Source organism: Macaca thibetana, chromosome 9 (genome assembly GCF_024542745.1).
Source record: "Macaca thibetana thibetana isolate TM-01 chromosome 9, ASM2454274v1, whole genome shotgun sequence".
Classification (NCBI taxonomy): domain Eukaryota; kingdom Metazoa; phylum Chordata; class Mammalia; order Primates; family Cercopithecidae; genus Macaca; species Macaca thibetana.
Window position 1 is genome coordinate 89436927 of NC_065586.1, and position 23343 is coordinate 89460269.

A 23343-nucleotide genomic window follows, 5' to 3' on the forward strand; every position below is an offset into this window, starting at 1 on the left:
GTGCAGGAGAAAGGCTGGCCACCCCACCCAAATCTGATTATGCAAATGGACTTTCCACTTGGCCATCTTGTCTGCTCCTTACTGCACTCATGGCTGGCAAAAAGGGAAGATGGAACCGCCATTTTGAACATGCTTAGTCTTAGGTAGTACATTCCAATGGACACATCTGCTGGCATTCACCCATGCAAGCTTCCAACTTGCTTGTCTATGTGTGCAGCACGATTTTACAGGCCGCTCTTTGTTAGAAAAGGATTTAGGGGCTGCTTTTCAATAAAAGGAAAATCTTATCAAGGACTTCCGTACCCTCGCTATCTGCCTAAGTAATTTCTTTTTAACTCCTATATCATTATGGTTCCCTGAGGTTGTCAAACTGAAGCTGCGGAGCAAGGCTCTGACAGCCTTGACAGCCTGTGGTTCCGTGAGAGAGGAAGGCAAAGCTCTCCCATGCACATCACCTGTCTCCTCTGTCTTTGGTGGAGAACGCTAGCATGGGGCACCCAGGAGCCTCTCACGGTCCCTGGATATCCCAACACCCCGGTGGAGATCTGTGACCCTTTCCTCACTCCCAGTGCATTTCATAGACGTCAGCCTGGCATCACCAGTTTTACAGCTCCCCAGAGCTCTAACAGACATTGCCTAATTGAATCCTCACTGCAGCCCATCAGGCAAGGACTATTTTCCCTTATCTCCCAAGAAAAGAGTGAGGCTCAGAGAAGCCTTATAACCAGCCCCAAATCCACAGCTAATATGTATCTGAACCAGATGTGCACTTAAACCAAGACCCTGTGGTACCAAAGCCTTGCTGCTGTTTTCAACATGAGAAATGGAGGCCCTGGGAACACCTGAAAAACTGAGGCAAGTGGCCTTGCACCCATACACTAGGGTTCCCACGTGCTGCTAATGATGCAGGATGTTAGTGTTCTGTCCCAGCCCCTGCTACTTACCCCCCACCCAGCCCCTCCCTGCACTCCAGGTGCTCTGATCCTTCCTATAGAATGAGATTCCAGAGCCCCATCTTCCAATTTCCCCAGAGGCCTCCGTCCTCCCCCTCAACATTTTGCCTACAACTGAGAGGTGAGTTGCATGCTAGAGACAATAAAGGGCTAAGGAGTGTTTCCTAGAGCTCACCTTGCCCCCTGTGGCTCAGCCTCTCAAATCCAGCGTTGGTGAGCTGCCAGCCCGCCCACCTCATAGGCCTAGGGCTGACTGAGGCCTTGGGCTCACTGGCCTGACCTACCTACTCACTTCCTCTTTTGGCACCAGTGCTTCAGCCAGGCTAGTAGGTAAGACTTTCCTAAGTGACAGAGGAAACCTCCTTTTCAGGAAGTTGGGAGAAGCCAGTATTTAATAATGGAGATTAGGCGCTAGAACAGGCCAAAGGTCAGAAAGAGCCGCTTGCTCCTGGTATAAAGAAGCACACCCCACCCGTCCATCTGCAGCACAGACACAAACACAAATGAAAACTCAAATCACATGACATGGGTGACTATATTTTAATGAATCAGAGTCTGGAATCTTAAGCCTCAGAAACTTTCAGGAAAGACATTTACCTGCAAGCAGATTCACTGACCCCCACGTGTATCCTTATGTGTAATGAAGGTTTTCTGGGAAATGACGGAAGATGGGAAGAGAAGGGCAAATTAAACTCCTAAGATAAATAGAGTTGAAGACTGAGAAATAATCAGAAGTTCTCAGATGAAACTAGATTATTGATCTTGCTACAAAAGGTTTCTTTCTGATCTGCCATCACAGTAACCTGGAAAATACAAAACAAAGCCATTAACGACAGAAAGTGGACCCAGTTTTTATGTAGATAATGAACATCATGATGGCCTTGGAGCTGGCTTCATTCAAATGTCTCTTAATTCAAATGCATCACAGCAGATCGCAACCCTTAAGGTTACAGTTGGCTGTAATACATCAACACCTTCAAGGCTGTTTCTGAAACCCACTGAATTTCTCTGGGCATAAAGGGGGTGGGGAGAATAAGACCTGCTGATGAACAGGGCTTCCTTTGATTTCTCTTTTAAGTCTGCCTTATTGCATTTCAAAGTGTCAGGGGCCATCCTCAGCTTTCAGGAAGTGGGGGCCAAGGCAGCCTGACCTGGGACACACTGGTGATGGTTTTATAAAGTGTTCCATGTCTCATGTCATGTGTCACCAGATGATGTGGCACAAGAGACTTCAGAGTCACAAAACTCTAGGTATGCATCCAACTCAGCTGCCTATTAAAGATTTAGGGCAACTTTCTTCATCATTGTCAACCTCTGTTTTCTCATCCGTACAGTGAGCATAATCTGCTTCCTAAGGTGCCCTGCCGTGGTGGAATCCTCGCCGGCCCTACATTCCATTTTCAAGGGTGAAGCTTCAAAATCAGTTTGATTTTGGTCTGAGTTCCCATCTGTTTGGTGTAGTGGGTCAGTTCGTGACCAACAGAAATGCTCCATTTTGTTAAATTTATTATTATTATTATTATTATTATTATTATTATTATTTTGAGGCAGAATCTTGCTCTGTTGTCCAGGCTGGAGTGCAGTGGCAGGATCTCAACTCACTGCAGCCTCCGCCTCCCGGGTTCAAGTAATTCTCCTGCCTCAGCTTCCCGAGTAGCTGGGATTACAGGTGCATGCCACCGCGCCTGGCTAATTTTTGTATTTTTAGTAGAAACGGGGTTTTGCCATGTTGGGTTTTGCCAGGCTGGTTTTGAACTCCTGACCTCATGTGATCTGCCCACCTCGGCCTCCCAAAGTGCTGGGATTTCAGGCATAAGCCACCGCGCCTGGCCCATTTTGTTTAATTTTTTAATACATTTTAGCATTACTCTATTTGGATTTTGAAACCCAGTATCCCATAGCAATGAGTGGGTGTCCATTCAAACTAAATGGAGCTCTTTCCTCCACAATGTTTCTGGTTTTAAAATCAAGATCAGACAAGGGTAATATCTCCTAAAAGATCTTATGGTTGTTCCAGGGAATCTCAAAACACCCAACTGAGGAAACCCAGCTAGTCAATGTCGTGGCTATTTGGTTTCATCCAGAAAAAAGAAGGTGCATTGAAATCATTCTCTTTGGAGCTTACTACCTTGACGTCCCTGTGGAGTTTTTACACCAATGACCACATGAGCTGCCCACCTCTTTACTGGGCTGCTCAATCCCAAACAATCTGAATTCAGTCAAAATGGTTGTTTGGGGCAGTTTAGCCAGGGGTGACCACAGAAATGGCCTGAGGAAGCAGAGTAAAAGGAAAAGAGAGCCCACTGCAGTGTTAGTGCCAGTGAACTGGACAAAGGCCTTTACCCACACCCGCATGAGCCCTGTGAGAAGGTCAGTGAAAAATCTGGGCAAGCAGGATCAGGATTTGGCCCCAAGACCCCCTGTTTTCTCTGGGGTACAGATGAAATGAATTTCACTAGCACATGGGCCCAAAGTCCAAACCCACTGCCCTGCAGGAAGAACCAGGAGGCTCCCTGCTCCCTGCTCCCTGCTCCCCGCTCACCGTTGTGGACGATCAGCCTGTACTGCCTGGCCAGGCACAGCTCCTCCTGCCGCTGCCTTACAATCCTTTGCGCTTCTGGGGGCAGGCCGTTGGGGTCCCGGGAAAACACGAAGGAGTAGCTGTCAGCACAGGTGCCGTCAAGGTTCAGGAGGCGGCAGGAGTACTGCACGGCATACGTGTCGTAGTCCGTGTCGATGATCCAGTGGTCATCATCTGCAAGCCAGAAAGCCATCGTGCCAATCAAAGACTCTCCCTCATGGGCTCAGATGTCAGAGAAACCCACAACCAGGCCTGAGAACACAGTGACTTCCAGAAGCTGGTTTTATTTCCTTAGGAAGCAGGACACTTCAGAGAATTCTGACAGCTTTTACAAAATTCGGCAAATCAGAAAGGGCCTTGTTCTCCTTTATCGAAAAAAATCTTGCAGTCAGGGAAACCTCATTCACTTCAATAATCATCTCTCCCTGTGACTATGTCACTGTAAATGTGACAGCATCTTTCCCAAGAACCACCAAGAATGTGGGCTCATCAAAACCACAGAATAAATCGTCCTACTGTCGCTTCACCATCTACTCTCCAATAATATCTCTGTGTCTTTTGTGCCTAATATCTGATGGCCACCAACTTATGTTACCCCCAGTATAGGCTTATGTCTTTCTCGGTCTCTATCAGCTGGTTCCTAATCAACTCACTAACAGCGCTGCCCCCTGCTCTCTCAGTCCTCTGGAGGATGCCACGCCCATGATCATGGCTTCTCTGGCTCCATCCTAATTCTGCTTATTAACGCTCCTCACTTCTTTGTGCTGGCAAAGAGTAGGTTTGCCTTGAGGACACAAGAGGCCCACCATCTGGCATCAGATATTCCTTCTCAGACCTTGTCCTCTTCACAACTCACAGAGGCAGAGCTGAGCCACTGAGTTTATATGTATTCCTCAAGGCTGAAATGTAAGCCATGAAGAGTAAGAGTAAATGAAAGTGGTAAAAATATCAACGAAGGCAGGAGAGGAAAGAACGTTAATTAGAATGTATGCGTGGCAGGGCGCCGTGGCTCGTGCTTGTAATCCCAGCACTTTGGGAGGCTGAGGCAGGAGGGTAACTTGAGGCCAGGAGTTTGAGACCAACCTGGGCAACATAGTGACACCCGGTCTCTATGAAAAATGAAAATAATTAGCTGGGTGGGGTGGCATGTGTCTGTGGTCCCCGCTACTTGGGGGCTGAGGCGGGAGGATTGATTTGAGCCCAGGAGGTCAAGGCTACAGTGAGCTAGGTTTGCACCACTGCACTCCAGCCTGAGTGAGAGTGAGACATGTCTTCAAAAAAAATAAAAAGGAAAAAGAAAAAAAGAATGTATGTGAGTGATTTGCCACAGAGAAAGAACAGTGTTACACTATATTCAGATAAAAGTGCCACATCTCTACTTAATTTAACCTTCTTGTTGACATAATACCATGATTGGGACTTTCTGAGCACTTAATTTATGTGCCAGTCACTGTATGGACACTTCCCATTTGTTTTCTCGGTTACCTCTCACATTGATCCAAAAGTGCACACTATCATCCCCTTCTTTACAGGTGAGGAAACAGAGATACTTAATATCTGAGACACAGAGATACTTAATAATTTACCTAGGGTTACAAAGAGCAGGGCAGAACTGGGATTCAAGGAAGGCTCTGATCCCAGAGCCTGCCTGCTTCACCTCTACACCACGCTGTGTCCAGACAATCAGCACGCTGGCGGGAGAGGGGCAAGAAAGAAAAAGGTTTTGTGTCTCCATCTCAGGCTCAGGTGTTGGAGCAAGGGGTGATGCTCCCTCTGCAGTGTTCTAGATGGAGAAGCGCAGAGGGAACTGGATCCCCCAGCGTTAGAGAGTGTAAGGCCTTCTGGAATGCTGGCCCTAAGTGGCTTCCGGGTGTGCCTCTCTGAGAACCCCCGGAGTGCCAGCCTAGGATGGGGCTCAGCCCAAACCCAGGCTCTGCAGGGGGACTGTCCCAGGAGTGGGTGTGGAGCCCCTCTCTTCAACTCACCCTAGGCCTGCCAGAAGAATGAGCCACTCCTGTGCCTTGAGGCTGTTCCAGGGTGACAGTGTCAGAGGTGGGGTTGAGGAGATGTTCCAGAACCATGACTGCTCCGCAGGGACCATAAAGTTATTCAGCAGAAAGGCCGGGAACAGAAGCCACAAGGCTGCCTGCTGGGCCTCACCCTAACCGCTGACTCCCCTCACGGGCTCCAGAGTATCTGGGTGGTCTTCCTCATCCTTGGATGACGTCATTCCTTCCCTGGTTACGAGGATCACAGTGTCTGCCACAGGCACCCTCAGACACAAAAACACTTGCCTTTGAAATGTTGCCTCGACTCATGATCCAGGCAGCTATTAGCTTGGCGGATCGGCAGCTTCACTTTTTTTCTTTTTTCCCAAAATGGTCGCCAGCATGTAAATTTTGACAGAGGAATTAAATAACTTTCAATACTTGGATTGAGCAAAATTGGCGACTGTTCTTGACTTTAAAAGAAGGCCTAAGTTGGTTTGGTTAATCTCCAGGCTCTTTTGGCTGAATTATTCAAAGACGAAGAATTTAAATCATAGCGACCTTGACCAGGCTCTCCCTTTAAAGAGTATTTGCAAGAGATGTACTGCCAGAGCACTGTAAGAATGAGGTTGGTTCTCCAACCTCCTCACACCCAGCGGCTGGGCAGGGCTCCTCTGGAGAACCAGACACCCTGAGCCATTTCCAGACTGCAGTTGACCACATGCAGTGGAGCTAGGGACAGAGAGCAGTGGCTGTGTGGCTGGGAGCCCCTGCCTCCCTCTACCATCCTAGGAAGCGGGGTCACGCTGCAGTTGTGTCTACACTGTACCTACACAGACTGGTTTAGAGGTTTGGACTGCCGGTCCCAAAATCAAAACCAAAGAAAATGCTTGGTAGAGGGTGCTGTCTCAGGCAACCTGGCTCCATTGGTCTGTTCTGTTGCTCACTGCTGTGGGCCTGGCATGTGTCCTTTCAGCTCCCTAAACCTGCAGGCTCCAATCATCTAAAGCAGCAAGACTGGGTGGGAAGCTCCCTGTGGCTCTCAGGCCTAACAGTCTAGCTGAGCCAGCCAGGTAACAGATTGAACGCTATTCCTGATGAATTGTCAAAATACCCCAACAGGCCCCAGAAGAGTGAGTGGAGTCTGAGGCCTTGATACCTGAGTAAGCCAAGATAACTCTTCAGATTGAATTATCTAGACCAGTGGTTCTCAAACTTTGTTGTGCAGAAACAGCATACCCAAGGAGCATACTTAAAATTCAGACTCCAGGGCCCTGCCCTTAGAATGTCTGACTCAATAATTCTGGGTTTGGGTCCAGAAATGTGCACTTTTTAACAAGCACCGTAGTTTATTTAGATATAGATGGAACAGGAACCCTGACTTTGAGAAACCCTAATGTAAACACTCAGGCCTGCATTGTTATTCAGCCTGACAGGAGCCCCTTTACCAGCAGAGTGACAGACTTCATCTGACAGAAGGACAAAAGGAGAGTTTTTGTCCATGTCTTTCTGCAAGAGCACAAAACCGCGATGATCATAGCTAATATTTATTGGGCACCTACTATGCACTAGGCTAAGCATTTTCACAAATTACCTTAATTAGTCCTTCCAATGATTCTATGAAATAGAAACTATTCTGTATCTCCATTTCACAGTGAAGGAAGTCAAATCTCAGGGAGGCTAGCCTGTATTCAACCAAGACCTGCTGATTGTAGTATCCTCAACCCCTGAGACATCCTGCTTGCTGCTGGTGGAGCCAGAAGGGAAGACCAGTACTGAGCATGCCCAAGGCTGGAGCAGCAAGCCACATTAGTCTGTTAACACTGACATTCATGTTCAACTGTGGAGATTGATCACATTTAATTTTTAAATAATTTGACAACAAATTTCATGATCATTTGGCCCTGAGTTACTTTCTCTCCGTAAGTGCGCTTCATTTTAAACACATCCGTTTGGTGAGATGCAGTGTGTGGAGCAGGGGAGAGGCTGAGGATGCAGGCCACTCTTGGAGTGGCCTTCACATCCCTCTGTCCAAGTCAGTGTTTAAAGCAAGACCATGGTCAGGGAAGAAACTGGCATGAGGAATGAAAGTAGAGTTTGTTAAGAGGACCCCAAAACAAGCATGTAAAACAGAGCAAGGCAGGTGCATCAAGTCATGCCATTTGCGAGATACTCAGAAAACAAAGGGATCGTTTGTGCCTTTTTACAAGCCCTGGGTTAAGAGGTGTCACTAAGTGCCAAAAATTCACTGTGTGCCCTTGAGCCAGGCACTTCTCTATGGGCCTGTTTCTTCACTTCTAAAACAAGAGACTTGAACCCAGCGGTGTCCGTGGGACCTTCCATTCTAGACCCAGAATCTAAAGCTATGATTTCATGACCAGGGAGATAACTAGGCAGCCATCATATCAAACACTTACAAAGAACTCATGTCTCAGGCAACGTTCTGAGTGCTTTCTGCCTGTTAACTCATTGCATCTTGTAACACAACTCCATGAGGTAGGTTCTATGATCCCTTCACTTTGCAGATGAGGAAACAGGCACAAAGAAGTAAAGGAACAGGTAGTGGTGGAGTTGGGATATGAACTCAGGAGGTCTAATTTTAACCGGGTGGGCTTAACTACAACACTGCACAGCTTCTTTTTTGAAACGTAACCTAAGAAGGGATTTATCCTTAAGCCTTCCATATTATAGTCATCTCACTTAATATCTGCAGCAATCACTTTCAAGATTCCAATACTTTTTCCCCCTCCAAATGAAATCCTGATAAAATATCAATATACAAGAGGCAAAAGCAAACCAATCTGGTTTGATCGGGGGAGGAGGCAAGAAACAAAATGCTCCCTTCTCCTTGGGTCCTCTCTGACCCTGTCCCTAAAGGCATTGCCAACAGAATCCTAGTCCATTAAGGAGAACATCTCAAAGGGCTATACAGCATATGTGTTTCCTCTTTCTCAAAATCAGTAATCTTGTACCTCTGGTATTGATTTTTGTAATCCATTATCAGAAAAGTACATTTTATTCTAGATAAATCACTTTGGGAAGTTTTGCTGCACTATTTGAAATAATTTTTATTAATTCCAATGATAATAAATAAAAATAAAGCTTCCACGCTTTTTCTCTACCAGGTATGGTGGCTCACACTTGTAATCCCAGCACTTGGGAAGACCGAGATGGGAGGATGGTTTGAGCCCAGGAGATCAGGACCAGCTTGGGCAACCTGGGGAGACCCTGACTCCACAAAAAATACAAAAATTAGCCGGGCATGGTGGCCCATGCCTGCAGTTCCAGCTACTCGGGAGGCTGAGGCAGTAGGATTGCTTGAGCCCAGGAGGTTGAGGCTTCAGTGAGCCATCATGGCACCACTGCACTCCAGCCTGGGTGACAGTGACACCTTGTCTCTAAAAAAAAAAAAAAAAAAAAAAAAAACAACAACAACAACAACAACAACAACAAAAACTTAAAAATGAAATAAAAATTTAAAATGCAATTTCATCCAACACACAACTTTGGAGGAAGTCCAAGAGCATGTGCCATATATGGCGAGCAAGGGGTTACAATAAAGGACACTTCTACCCTGGATCACTGAGCAGAGAGAGTCTCCCTGAACAACCCTTGGTCCTATCTCACATAAGAGCTCAAACAATACTCTGCAAAAGCTGGTCTGGAATAGGAGTCCCTGTAGTTCAGGGCCACCTAATCCTGGCCTGAGATTTGGAAGCCTGGCTTCTGACATTGGCTTTAACAAACTTGTTGCATGTCCTTGGGCAAAGTTCTCTTGGCCTCAGTTTATTCATCTGCATATTGAACCCCCTCCAAAAGGTTAACTCTCCCTCTCTAAGATTCCATGATATGTGCCCCCTGGCCTGCTTTATTCTCCAGCTACCAAGTAGATTCCCGATTTGAAACTTAGGATAAATGGGGGGAATAATGGGGAAAAAAAGCATGTAGACACTGTTTCCTCATGATTAGGTCAAATTTTAGGAAGTTCTTCTACAAGTCCTCAACATCACTCCCCTCCACATCTGAATTTCACAGCTTAGGGGAAAGGGAAGAGGCCACTGCTACAGCACACTGTGCCTGGCTCAGAACCTCAGCATCGGCAGGCCAGGAACTTCGGAGGGATCCATCCCTATGCGTAGTGCTCCCTTCAACCTTGGATAGGGCTCTCTCGGCCTCTGCGGGAGCCCCAGATAGTCAAGCTGCCTCAGGGATTCAGCCCAAAGAGACCGAGGAAACGCAGAGCTAGGTGGAGTGGTGATGTGGAAGGCAGGAGGAGAAAGCATGGAGAAGGCACACACCTTGGCACAGTGGCTGGTGGGGAAAATGACACCTAACAAACCGAAAGGTCCTTTTGAGCTTAGGCCAAGTTTCTTGAGCTGAGGGTTGGGGCGGGGGCAGGTAGTTGCTCCCAATCTTGTCCCCCTAACCTCAGACGGTGCTGCGGGTTCCTGCCACTTCCAGACCTTTCCGCAGGCCATTCTTTCTAAGGGTAGGTGCCTCTGGAGAAGAAACTCAGCGATTTGGCCCCGTAGGGGCCCCATTCCCAAGACAGTCCCACAGAGCTGACTACTCACTTCCTTTCTGGAGAAAGGAGGCTACGCCCCAGTACTTCATCTTGAACTTGGCAGGGTCCTCGGTGTCTGTGAAGGTGCCCACCATGTCTGCGCACACGTCCCAGTTACTGCAAAAGCCAAGCGGATCCTCAGCCAAGCCGGGCAAAGGGCTTCCTCCCTCCCTCCACCCACCCCGTGCTCCCTTCCCTTCACAGTCCCCACGTGGCGATCAGCAGGCAGGGTCCTGAAGGGACCCTGGAGTGCAAAGGGCGCAGCTACCCGGGAGGTCACTGACTTCAAAAGACGGACTCGGCCCTTGGCCGTGGCGCTCATCTGGCCGGTCTCGTCCACGGAGAACTCCGCGACGATGTTGTCCTGCAGAAAGAGGCCCTCGGGGTCCTTCTTGGCCATGGCGTACCAGGTCCCGGAGAACTGTGAGAAGGATGACAGCAGCAGGGGTTTGGTGTCCGGGGGCGCACAGCGGGCCGCGGGGAGAGCGGGGATGGGGTGGGGACCTGGGCCGCCCGGGCCCCCTGGGCCGATACCTACGCGAGCCTTGTCGAAGTTCTCCTTGACTCGGAAGCTGCTCACTCGGCAGTCGCGCTCCGCCCGGCCGCTGCCCAGCGCCGCCAGCAGCAAGAGCGCCCACACCCACTTCATCTTGCCCAGGAATCTGCCCTGCGGGAGATGCGCCTCCGTCAGTGCCCGGCAGCCGATCCCCGGGCGGCCGTATCCCACCCCACCCCACCCCGGCCCACCCCGGCCCATCCCGCCGCCGGCCCCGAGGCCCCGGCCGCGGCTCACCACTGGGAGGGGAACCGCGCGCAAGCCTGGCCGCCGCGTCCGGGCGCGCGTGGAGCTAGTGAGGCCAGCGCGCCGCGGCCGCCCCGCTGCTTTATAGCGCCGGGGGGAGGGGGTCGCGCTTTCGTAACCGCGCGGGGTGAAAGACCGCAGGGGAGGCGCCGGGGGCACTTGCATAACGCGCCCTGACTCACCGGCGCCCGGGCGTGGGCAGGGTCCCCGTGGGCCGGCCTCACCTCCAGGACAGCCCCGGGCACAGTGGAGCGGCCGCGCGGGTTGTCCTCGGGCAGGCCAAACGCGCCAGCGGCCCTGGCTCAGTTACCCTGCACTCGTGCCAGCGGCTGCCAGCTGCGGTCTGGGGTGGCCTCCGGGGCCAGTGGCTCTGGCAGGAGGCTCGAGTCAACCTGGCGGGAAGACCGTGGCCTCACAGAGCGAGAGGGTACCCGCGAGGCTCCCTGGTGCGTGAGTGCCCAGGCCCTGGCCGTGCCAAATTGGCCCCTCCGTCAGCCCTCTGAGGTCCACTTGTGCAGGAATTTTGGAATAATTCATCCAAGTAGTTTTTCATTTTATAAAGGATGTATTTTACTCTCTTTCAGGAGAGTTGTGGTGCCCTCTGGTCAATATTTGTTCTTTAGTTTCAACATCTTTAAAAGCATTAAAACCCTCCCTGTTAAATATTCTCCAGAAACGCAACCCTGGTCAGGACAGGAAATATTTTAGCGGCCTCGGTGGTCGCCTGCTTACTCCGTGGCACTTCTCTGAAACCACTTTGAAAAACACCTACCGATTGTTTGTGATGCAATTTTATTTCAAACCCATATTGGAATTTTCATTTGTTTTCAAAGCAGCTAAGGTTGACTGTTTTGTTGGCTGGGGAGTAGACAAAGGAGAGAAGAGTAAACAACATTCTATAATGTCAATAGCCAATTGAATCAAAACACTGTGACTAGTTTAGCTATTTTGCCTGTGTGGTGGCACAATGTACTGACCCTGTTTTTCTCTGTTCAAAGTTAGAGTTCCACTCATTTGATCAAAGCAGCCAGTCAAAGGATGAGAATGACAGAATGAGAATTCATGACGTGGCAAAGAAGTATCTCTTCTTAAGATTCCTTCCATACAGTATCAGTTGTGTCTCCATGGCCTAAATCAGAAAGATTCGAGATCAATTTGGGCCATTTTGCTGCAGCCAGAGCTGAAATAAGAGAAAGTTAGGGAAGAGGTAGGCAGCTGCCAAACAGAAATAAGGAGTTGATTGGTCCTCACAGCAACCCTTTATCTATAGGGCACTGGGGCTACTTCTGAGCATCCTGAAAAGATGACACCTGTGGCTTCCTTCCTCCCTGCTTCTCCATCTGCTTCCCACCTTCTCCTTCACTCTTGCACCCATTGGAGTCCCAGCAGTGTCTGGGGAGCCAACAGTGATGCTTTTAACTCCTAACCTCCGCAGAGCTAGGAAAGCCTGTTTCTGGACAACAAGCTAACTAGGAGATCTTCTGATTTGGCCAGTTTTATGGAAGACTGTGTAATCCCAAACAGCTCAAATAAGGTCTGCTTCAGACCTTCTCCTGCAGGACCCTGTGGGGTACGGATCTATGGACCCTGGGTGAGAAAGGATTGTAGGGCACCCCTCTATCTCCTGCCCAATGCTTGGATCCCCTCTTCAGCATTCCAGAGGAGAGGTCTTCCAGTTTTTGCTCCAAGTTCTTTAGTGCTGGAGAGCTCCTAGCTTAGCCCAACTGCCTTTGGACAGTTATTCCTGCCAAAAACGTGCTCCTAATACCCCCTGGCCTTTCAGTCATTTCTCCTACAACACATTCTGGTGGCCCTTGCACACACTGTAGGTTGAATAATGAAGGGTATTTCAGTGCATTTTGATGATGGTTTTGATGCAGCAACATGTTTTCATTTATTTGTTGGGTGTTTAAAGGTTGCTTCAGAGTAAAAATTTGAGGTGAAAAAAGAAAGTTGGTGTAACCATTCCTCTGCCCCTCCTCTTTTAATGATAAATCATGGACCTTAGTGCTCCAGATACCAGCAGAGAAAAACAGTTTATTTTGGCTTTCTTTCTAGGATTTCTTCATGATTACAAATAAGTTAATTCAGGTCAACTGATGTTCTTAACTTCAGTACTTTGAAAAAGATCCTCATACATTAACTTTTCAAATGTGTGTATATGTAATGTCAAAAGGAAAAATGTTCACAGTGAATATCTCTGTGTGATAAGATTAGGGACACTGAAAGTTTGTTTCTTTGTGCCTTTTGTGTTTTTAAAATATTCAATGGTGAAAATGTTAATCAGAAAATAAAGCAAATATTTCCTTTACAAATATTTTTCTTGCTCCTTTTTCTATAGGTAAAATTATGTTTTAAATTACATCTTATAGATTGTATATAACATACACAAAATTTCATTCATTTCCTTGCCATGCTTCATGGAGAGACAGACCATGTTTCATTCGTCTTTGTACCTGTCCCCACTGTCCCCATTTTTCCACTGGGTATATCAAGAGACTTGTTCATAGTAGGTGCTTGATCAATAGATATAATTTCTTTTACTGAAATTAGTCGCTCTACGCAAGCTCCATAAAACATTTATTTTTAAAGACCTGTTCAGAGTTCACCCTTTCTAATATATAATTTCTCAGGATTTAGTACTTGTAGCAGAGGTGGCTACTTGGCCTTTCACTGAAAAATTTGCAGTCCCCTTCCATGCTGTAAAGTTGGGGACCACGTCTGCCAGCCCCTGCCTTTGCTGTCCCCACCTTCCGAAGCTCTGTAAGGTCACGAGCCTTCTGGCCAGAGGAAGGGGCTGTGTCACTCCCAGGCAGAGTTCAGAAAAGCTGTCTGTTCAATTGTTCACATCCTGTCTTGTCTTATCTGCCAGGGTTGCCACCAGTGACTGACTTTATGTGAATGAGAGATAATCTTCCACTGGATGAAGCTACTGAGATTTGAGAGGTTACCTATAACAGAAGTTGATGTTACCTTAACCTTAACAGCATCAAACAAGTCACCAACTCCAAAAAAAGACTGAAAAAGGGCCCGGCATGGTGGCTCAAGTCTGTAATCCCAGCACTTTGGGAGGCCGAGGCGGGCGGATCATGAGGTCAGGAGATCAAAACCATCTTGGCTAACACGGTGAAATCCTGTCTCTACTAAAAATACAAAAAATTAGCCGGGCATGGTGGTGGGCGCCTGTGGTCCCAGCTACTTGGGAGACTGAGGCAGGAGAATGGCGTGATCGCGGGAGGCGGAGCTTGCAGTGAGCCAAGATCACGCCACTGCACTCCAGCCTGGGCGACAGAGCGAGACTGCGAGACTCGGTCTCTAAAAAAAAAAAAAAAAATGGGTTTTACTATAACTGATGGAAGAACTAATGCAAGACATTTATGTCCTTACCCTCATGAAAATTAAGCACTTCCAGCCAGCTCCATTTTATACAAAGTAACATTTATACCCACATCTGGACGGAGGCCAGGAAAAATGAAAAACAAGGAAATGGAGCAGCATTTATCTTCTGACTGCATTTAAAAGATGTCAAAATAATTGGTTGAAAAATGGAAAGGTTAGTCAGTCCATGTTTTCAGGTACAAAGAGATAAATTAATTTTTTTCAATACGGTGTTCTCAGTGGTTGCAAAATCATCAGTCCGTCTCATCAATTTGGATAAAAATAATACGATTTTCACCAACCGAATTGTCTCTGAGATACCTGGTTATACCCATTAATATAAGTGCAGGCACAGGGCTTTCATGAGAGCAGATGTGCAGATGGAAGGGTCCTGTGCAGCTGGCTGCCAGATGTGCCTGAAATTCCTACCTACGGGGGGTGCCTTTCCATGATGGGTAATTATAGGAACAGATAATCTGGCTAAGGTGGAACTGAAGAGTGGGTTCAGTACGATAATGTGAAATACACTTAATTAACCCAGGATATTGTTGATTTTTGCTCATAGGCATATATTTTGGCTATTGTATAAACATAACTTCCTGTAGAAATTATTAACTGCAGTGAAAAATTTTAACAATGATGGAATTAGAAATTACATGTGCTCATTTATATAGAGTACTACTGAAAACCTGTTTAAACAAAGTTTAAGGAAGTTAAATCATTCTTTGGTAGATTTTTAAAAAGATTGTCTGGAATTTTTATTTCACTCTTGTATTAGTATTTAACATTTTATGATATTTGTCTAGATTTCAAAATCTTCAAAGAAAGAATCTTTGTATATCCCCCTCTAGCATCAAGTACAATGTCTAGTTCACCTCACAGGCACATTTTTAAATTTAGCCATATTTAAACTGGTAGTTTTAGAGTAGGTTACTATCACTTGCTGGCTGTGAACTTGGGCAAGCTAACTTAATTTCTCTGTGCTTCAATTTCTCACCTGTAAAATAATAATAGTACCTACCTTATAAGATTATTATAAAAATTAAATGAGACAGGCTGGGCATGGTCGCTCACGCCTGTAATCCCAGCACTTTGGGAGGCCGAGGCAGGAGGATCATCTGAGGTCGGTAGTTCGAGACCAGCCTGACCAACATGGAGAAACCCCATCTCTACTAAAAATACAAAATTAGCTGGGCATTGTGGTGCATGCCTATAATCCCAGCTACTTGGGAGGCTGAGGCAGGAGAATCGCTCAAACCTGGGAGGCGGAGGTTGTGGTGAGCGGAGATTGTACCGTTGCACTCCAGCCCGGGCAACAAGAGCAAAATTTTGTCTCAAAAAAAAAAAAAAAAAAAGAAAGAAATAAGATAATATATGTAAGGATCTTACGAGGGTGCCTGTCACCGAGTATATATTTTGTATGTTATCTGTTCTTATTATCCTTCTATTGTTACCAGGTGGTTTATATTTCTTAAAAAATTCTATGTAAATGCAATGGAGTTTTCACATTGACTTAGTTATCATTTCAGAGTTTATCTAAATAAATTTATTGTCATTTAAAAATATTAGCATCTAAGATCTTGACTTTTTCCCTCATTTTCTCCATCAGTTAATATTCTATCCAAAAAAACCGAACAACAAATCTATGCTTTGAATGAACCAGAAGCACTGATGTAAAAATTAAACAGTGAAGTCAACATTTTGTCATGTTAAAAATTTATTCTAAGTGATCTGTTTGGTAATTTTAAATTTTAAGATATGTCATTTCCATCCTATTTAACAAATGGTGCTGGGAAAATTGGCTAACTATATGCAGAGGAATGAAACTTGACCCCTGCCTCTCACCATCTACAAAAACTGACTCAAGATAGATTAAAGACTTACATGTAAGACTTCAAACTATAAAAAATCCTAGAAGAAAACCTAGGAAATACTCTTCTGAACATCAGCCTAGGCAAAGAATTTATGATTAAGTCCTCAAAAGAAAACACAATGAAAACAAAACTAGACAAGTGGGACCTAATTAAACTAAAGAGCTTCTGCACAGCAAAAGAAACTATCAACAGAGTGAACAGACACTTTACAAAGTGGGAGAAAATATGAGCAAACTAAGCATCTGACAAAGCACTAATATCTAGAATCTATAAAGAACAGATCAACAAGAAGAAAACAAATTACCCCACTAGAAAGTGGGCAAAGGACAGGAGCAGACATTTATCAAAAGAAGACATACAAGCAGCCAACAAACATATGAAACAATGCTCAACATCACTCATCATTAGAGAAATGCAAATCAAAACCTTTCTCACCAGACAGTACGGCTATTACTAAAAAGTCAAAAAATAACAGATGTTGGTAAGGTTGTGGAGAAAAAGGAATACTCATATGCTGTTGGTGGGATTGTAAATTGGTTCAGCCCCTGTGGTAAACAGTGTTGAGATTTCTCAAAGAACTAATAATAGAACTCCCATTTGACCCAGCAATCCCATTACTGGGTATCTATCCAGTAGAAACCCAGAAGAAAATAAATCATGCTACCTAAAAGACACCTGCACTCATGTGTTTATCACAGCACTACTCACAATAGCAAAGACATGGAATCAACCCAGGTGCCTATCAGTGGTGAACCGGGTAAAGAAAATGTGGTACATATGCACCATGGAATGCTATGCAGCCATACAAAAAACAAAATCACGTCCTATGCAGCAACATGATGCAGCTGGAGGCTGTTATCCTAAGTGAATTAATGCAGGAACAGAAAACCAAATACCACATGTTCTTACTTATAAGTGAGAGCTAAACGTTGAGTATACATGGACACAATGATGGGAACAATAGGCACTGGGAACTCCAAAAGGACAAAGGAAAGGGTTGAAAAACTACCTATTGAGTACTATGCTCCCTATCCTTATCTGGGTGATGGGTTCAACTGAAGCTCAAACCTCAGCATCACGCGATATATCCGTATAAAAAACCTACACGTGTACCACCTGAATCAGACATTTAAAAAAAGAAGTATGTCATTTTCTGAAACTGATTTTGTTTTTTCCACTGCCTAGTAGCAGACAGCCAATAAGAGACACAAAGATCTTGCTAACACTGGCAAGAAGCTCTGCAAAGAACTATTCCGAGAGGAAGAGCCATGGAAATCACAGGACTTTGTCAAGAACAAGAAAGAAAGAAACGGCTATTGGTGTGTGTGCTAAAAGGAGGCTTCTAATATTATCCATTTAAAAATCTTTGATAAAATGTCATTTGTCTTAGTTCAGGTGGCTATAACAAAGTGTCATAGACGTAATGGCTTATAGACAACAGAAATTCACTTCTCATAGTTCTTGAGGCTGGAGGTCGGAGGTCAGGGTGCCAGCATGATCAGGTTCAGTGATGGCCATCTTTCTCTTCCAGGTCACAGAGAGCCATCTTCTCGTGGTATCCTCACATGGAAGAAAGAGGGCTAGAGAGCTCTCTGAGGACCCTTTAATAAGGGCACTAATGCCACTTGTGAGAGTTCCATCCTCATGACCTAGTCACGTCCTGAAGGCCATATCACCTAATACCATCACATTGGAGGTTAGGATTTCAACAGATGAATTTTAGGGGAACACAAACATTCAGTCCATAACTTTGCTCAACACTCAAAGTTGTTAACAGTGACCCCTTGTCTTGTGTGCTTTTACTAACTAATCAATTGCCTTGTCCTGTCAATTGTCGTAACACATTTGCTGGATCGTGTCTCACATTAGTCCTTTTCTTTTTCATTCCCAAGCAACTTCACCCATAGACTGCAGAGATAACCTCAAAATCTTTGTTGATGAATGACTGAATTTCTTAATTACATAAATTATATATGTTCATCATCGATACTGTACAAAAATCAGGTAAGCAAAAAAGAAGAAAAAAATTAATGTCTTGAATCTCACCACTTTGAAATAACTTTTTTTTTTTTTTCTGAGATAGGGTCTCGCTCAGTCGCCCAGGTTGGAGTGCAGTGGTGCAATCACAGCTCCCTGCAGCCTCTACTTCCTGGGCTCAAGCCATCCCCCCATCTCAGCCTCTCAAGTAGCTGGGACTACAGGCGTGTGCCACCAAGCCCAGCTAATTTTTGCATTTTTTTGTAGGGCGGGGTTTTGCCATGTTGCCTAGGCTGGTGTCAGACTCCTGAGTTCAAGTGATTTGCCTGCCTCGGCCTCCCAAAGGGCTGGGATTACAGGCATGAGCCACTGTGTCCTGCCTTGAAATAATTTCACTTAATATTTTGGTATATATGCCTCTTTCTGTGTGTATTAATGGAATCATGCTGCAATACTGTTTGTAATTAACTGCATATCATAAATATTTTTTCATATCAATAGACTAACAATATTATTAGGTTGGTGCAAAAGTAATTGCGGTTTTTGCCACTAAAAGTAATGGGAAAAACTGCAATTACTTTTGTACCAACCTAATAGCTGTGTAGCTTTCTATTTTAGAGATCTAACACCATTTATTTACTCAACCTCCTACTAATGAGTGTCTAGGCTATTTCTAGTCTTTTACTTTTATACCCACACTCATAAGAAGCACCCGTGCAACTGTATTAATCACATACATTCTTAATTATTTCTCTAAGATGAATTCATAGAAGCAGAATTATAGGGTCAAAGCCTATACACATTTTTAGGTTGTTTGATAATGAGCCAAAGGCAATAAAATATCTTAATCTGTATCCCAACGTCTAGTATTTTGTTTTCCTCCAAGTTATCTTCCTCATTAAGTTGGTAAAGAAGAACACTAGGCCGGGCGCAGTGGCTCAAGCCTGTAATCCCAGCACTTTGGGAGGCCGAGACCGGCGGATCACGAGGTCAGGAGATCGAGACCAGCCTGGCTAACACGGTGAAACCCCGTCTCTACTAAAAAATACAAAAAACTAGCCGGGCGAGGTGGCGGGCGCCTGTAGTCCCAGCTACTCGGGAGGCTGAGGCAGGAGAATGGCGTAGACCCGGGAGGCGGAGCTTGCAGTGAGCTGAGATCCAGCCACTGCACTCCAGCCTGGGCGACAGAGCGAGACTCTGTCTCAAAAAAAAAAAAAAAAAAAAAAAAAGAAGAACACTAATAATGTTGCCTTCCACTTCAAAAATTTTCCAGGATTCAAAATCCTCAGTCTAGCCTTTGAGGCCCTTCTAATCTGGGCCTCACCCACCTTTCCAGCTAATCTGGGCCCCACCCACCTTTCCAGGGTCATCTCTCACTGTCCTCCCTGTATTACCCTGCACCCCATGCTATTGCTTCTGAACACTCTCGATTTCTACCCTGTCTTCAGCCACACTAGATAGGATCCCTTTCGTGAACTCCCATAGCCGTGTGCATGTACCTCACTTCCAGCATGACTTGCATTCTGTTCTATGTCTCATGGCTTTTTATGCACTAGTCTTATCTCCCTTCCCATGCCACAAGTGCTTGTCATCCCCCCAGGTCCCCGGCGGTAGAAATGTAACTGTCAGAATTGTCTTGGTGATGCTGCAGTAACAACAACCCTCACGTCTCCGAGGCTGAAAACAAGACGGGTTGATTTCTCATCATGCTACATGTCCATCTCAGGTCAGCAGGGGCCTCTGTTACACGACATCCTCACTCTGGGATTCAGGAGCCCTTTTGCCTGAAACTGATGTGGTAGTAGAGGGAACAGAGACCTGGAGAGCCTCCCGTTGGCAATTAATTGTTTCTGTCTGAAAGTGATATTTCTGCCCACAACCCATTTGTTAAAATCAGTCATATGGCTGTACCCGAGGGGGAGAGAGTAATCTTCCCATATAACTGGGAGAAGGAAACAATCATACAATATAAAGGGAACTTGAAGTCTCTAGCACAATAGCTAGAATGGTGCCTTGCTTATAACAATCAATAGACAAATGTTGAAAGAAGGAACAAATGAGGCCAGGTGAAGCGGCTCACACCTGTAATCCCAGCACTTTGGGAGGCCAAGGTGGGCAGATCACCTAAGGGGTTCAAGACCAGCCTGGCCAACATGGTGAAACCTTGTCTCTACTAAAAATACAAAAAAAATTAGCCAGGCGTGGTGGCGTGTACCTGTAATCCCAGCTACTTCGGAGGCTGACCCAAGAGAATCGCTTGAACCCGGGAAGTAGAGGTTGCAGTGAGCCAAGATCACCCCTGGGTGACAGAGGGAGACTCCATCTCAAAAAAAAAAAAACAAAAAAACAAAGAATGAACAAATGAACAAATCTCTAACTAGTTATGAAAACAAAAGAATGCTGACTATAATAGGATGTTTCTTTTTCAAATTAATATTCACTTTTATAAGATTATGAAACATGAACCTATATGGGCATTTTGTTTTTTCTAAGTATAAGTCTGTATATGAAATGCAAATATGTGTTTTTCCCTCTCTGTTTCAGGAGGGAAGGATGAAACCAGGAAATCGTGAGTATGCCACATACTTTTGGGAGAAGTAGGAACTGTGCCATGAGTCACACAAAACAGGTAGAAAAGGTGCCCAAAATTGTTAGATGAGGAGGATGGTCCCATAGGAGGGGTGACTCAGTTGACTCAACTCTCTCCTGGGAAATATACCTCTGCATTATCCTAATTATAATAATAGGATGTTATGAAGTAAATAGTCATCCAATGAGGAACCTCCTGAGATTAGAGTTGAGTGTGACATAGGATAGTCCAAGAAAATGTGTGCACCTGTCAAGGTGCTTTGAGGTAGCAGGTGAAACTCAATCATAAGAAGTGGCATAACTCAACAAATGACTGTTTGAGTTCTGTACCCCTGGGAACACCATGTTTCCCACCAAGAATCTCTCAATTCTCAACAGGGAATGTGCAATCTCAACGGATCTCTTTTTCTTTTAAGACCAATAAGATTACTATCTCTCAGGCTGACGCGGGTGGATCACCTGAAGTTGGGAATTCGAGACCAGCCTGGTCAACATGGTGAAACCCTGTGTGTACTAAAAATACAAAAATTAGCTGGGCGTGGTGGCACCCACCTGTAGTCCCAGCTACTTGGGAGGCTGAGGCAGGAGGATCACTTGAACTCAGGAGATGGAGGTTGCAGTGAGCTCAGATCACACCACTGTACTCCAGCCTGGCGACACAGCGAGACTCTGTCTCCACAAAAAAAAAAAAAAAAATTAGTATCTCTCTAGAGAGGTAAAGCTTAGAGAACTCAATGAAACTCATACGGTTTCTATTTTTGAAACAAACTTAAATGTGGGTGTAACAATAATTTTTAGAGTCACTGTAACATGTGTGTGTTTTCCGCTTAAGAGAATTTGTCATATTAGGTTTGTAGTTTTATTGAAGTGTTTAAAACACCTTGGCTAAGTTTGAAACCAACATTTAAGTATCGAAGGCAATTGGTTCATGAATTAATAGTTTGAATTATTAGTTGCATAATAGTGTTTAAATATTTGAGGAAATGTGTTTAATAGATGTAAAAGCTTAGTAAAGTGAACATTAAATAAAACTAAATAGTGGTAAGTGTTCTTTCTATGCCAGTAGCCCCTGAGACGTTAAGGATCCTAGCAACAAACAAGATATCTATCATCTAGTAGATTTAGTAGACTGTATGTTGGAGCAAAATCGCATGACGTCTGGCTATTACTATTGAAAACAAAATCCTAGATAATATACTTAGCAGAAAAACCCAGCTAGTAACTATGTAGGTTGCCTTTTGTAATTACAGTCTCTCGACAAGGGTTATTATTCAATTCATGACTTGATTAGGTTTGGATCATTGGCAAATGTTTTGCTATGTTCACCTCTTCAGTAATAAGCTTGAGGTTTATTCCTTTAAAACACTTCTGAGGTCAAGCTTTCTAAAGTGAGGGGGATTGAGAGGTGAGGGTTTTAGAGAAAGAGGAGGCCAAGCAACCTTGGTGATCAAAAGACTTAAGAAAAGGAAAGATTAATATTCACCTTTACGTTGTGGTGATGCTAAACGGTTCCATATTCCCCAGATGTTCATTGAAGTTGCTATATAAACAAACAAAAAAAAAATCCAAGCACTTCTCAGGTCTAAATAGTTTTACTTCCTATAGCTATCATACAAGAATGATTCAAGGTGCCAATTGTTGCCGATGTCATGTCATTCATGGATATGTCAGTGATTCTTCCGTGCTGCGGACAGCAGCCGACATTCAGTTATTTTTTCCTGGAATAGACACCTCAGCTTGCTACTTGCTGGGCTGATCTAAGATGCTCTGAAGATTCGCTGGGGACTTATGAGCTACTAATGCTCGGGGATTTAGTGTCCTGAAGAACTCTTTAATCCTCTGCTTCCTGAATCCCACCCTAAGCCAGGGCCTTCTGTCACATCCCAAGAGTTACAGGCAGTTTGAAAGCTCTGCTTTCTGCTTGACCTTTGGAAGTCCTATGAGGGACCATTTACGGTTTCCTCAGTAATTTCCACAAGGATGTATTTCCTTCTCATCACTCTGCCTCAGGTAGTGCTCTGAAGGTCGTCCTTTCTGAACAACAGCAGCAAAGTAAGCCGCACCATGGGTGAGATCAGCCAAGATGCCGTGGAGAAATACCTGGAGGAGAATCCTCAGTTTGCCAAGGAGTACTTTGACAGGAAGTTGCGGGTGGAGGTGCTGGGAGAAATTTTCAAGAACAGCCAGGTGCCAGTCCAGTCCAGCATGTCCTTTTCTGAGCTGACCCAGGTGGAGGAGTCGGCCCTGTGCTTGGAGCTGCTGTGGACCGTGCAGGAGGAGGGGGGCACCCCAGAGCAGGGGGTTCACAGGGCCTTGCAGAGGCTGGCCCACCTGCTCCAGGCTGACCGCTGCAGCATGTTCCTGTGCCGGTCCCGGAACGGCATACCTGAGGTAGCCTCTAGGTTGCTGGATGTCACCCCCACCTCCAACTTTGACGACAACCTGGTGGGTCCTGACAAAGAAGTTGTGTTTCCACTGGACATTGGGATAGTGGGTTGGGCTGCTCACACGAAGAAAACTCATAATGTCCCAGATGTGAAAAAGGTAGGTGGCCTTATGACAGTGGGGCAGAGGTCTTGGCAGGGTCAGGGAGGAACCAATGGGAAAGAGAGATAGTGCTATCCTTGTGGCATTAGT

General features: G+C 45.5%; 3 protein-coding genes across 4 annotated transcripts in view; 2 read left to right on the forward strand and 1 right to left on the reverse strand.

Annotated features, from left to right (window-relative positions):
* SLC35G1 (solute carrier family 35 member G1) overlaps positions 1–23343 on the forward strand; it is a 400995-nt gene that overhangs the window by 93052 nt on the left and 284600 nt on the right. The window lies entirely within an intron of this gene.
* Positions 1478–10957, reverse strand: RBP4 (retinol binding protein 4). Of its 2 annotated transcripts, none has more exons than XM_050802828.1 (6): positions 10880–10957; positions 10625–10748; positions 10371–10507; positions 10097–10203; positions 3496–3708; positions 1478–1756 (listed from the first exon to the last, which is right to left on the reverse strand). In XM_050802828.1, the coding sequence occupies exons 2-6, from the start codon at positions 10733–10735 to the stop codon at positions 1719–1721; spliced, it is 606 nt and encodes a 201-aa protein (XP_050658785.1). In that variant the 5' UTR covers positions 10736–10748; positions 10880–10957; the 3' UTR covers positions 1478–1718. The 2 variants fall into 2 exon arrangements, with proteins under 2 accessions (XP_050658785.1, XP_050658784.1); XM_050802827.1 differs by having other exon boundaries at positions 10625–10753; positions 10880–10945.
* PDE6C (phosphodiesterase 6C) overlaps positions 22582–23343 on the forward strand; it is a 51005-nt gene continuing 50243 nt past the window's right edge. The window contains exon 1 of the mRNA XM_050802770.1: positions 22582–23250. Coding sequence (XP_050658727.1) covers positions 22771–23250 — 480 coding nt within the window. The 5' untranslated portion in view covers positions 22582–22770. The remainder of the gene's footprint in view (positions 23251–23343) is intronic.

Excerpts from the sequence above, each read along its gene's own strand:
- RBP4 (XM_050802828.1), bottom strand. The coding sequence starts at position 10,735 with ATGAAGTGGGTGTGGGCGCTCTTGCTGCTGGCGGCGCTGGGCAGCGGC. Across the intron at positions 10,508-10,624 it reads AGAACTTCGACAAGGCTCGC|TTCTCCGGGACCTGGTACGC; the intron begins GTAGGTATCGGC and ends TCCTTCTCACAG. Across the intron at positions 10,204-10,370 it reads GGCCGAGTCCGTCTTTTGAA|TAACTGGGACGTGTGCGCAG; the intron begins GTCAGTGACCTC and ends TGGCTTTTGCAG.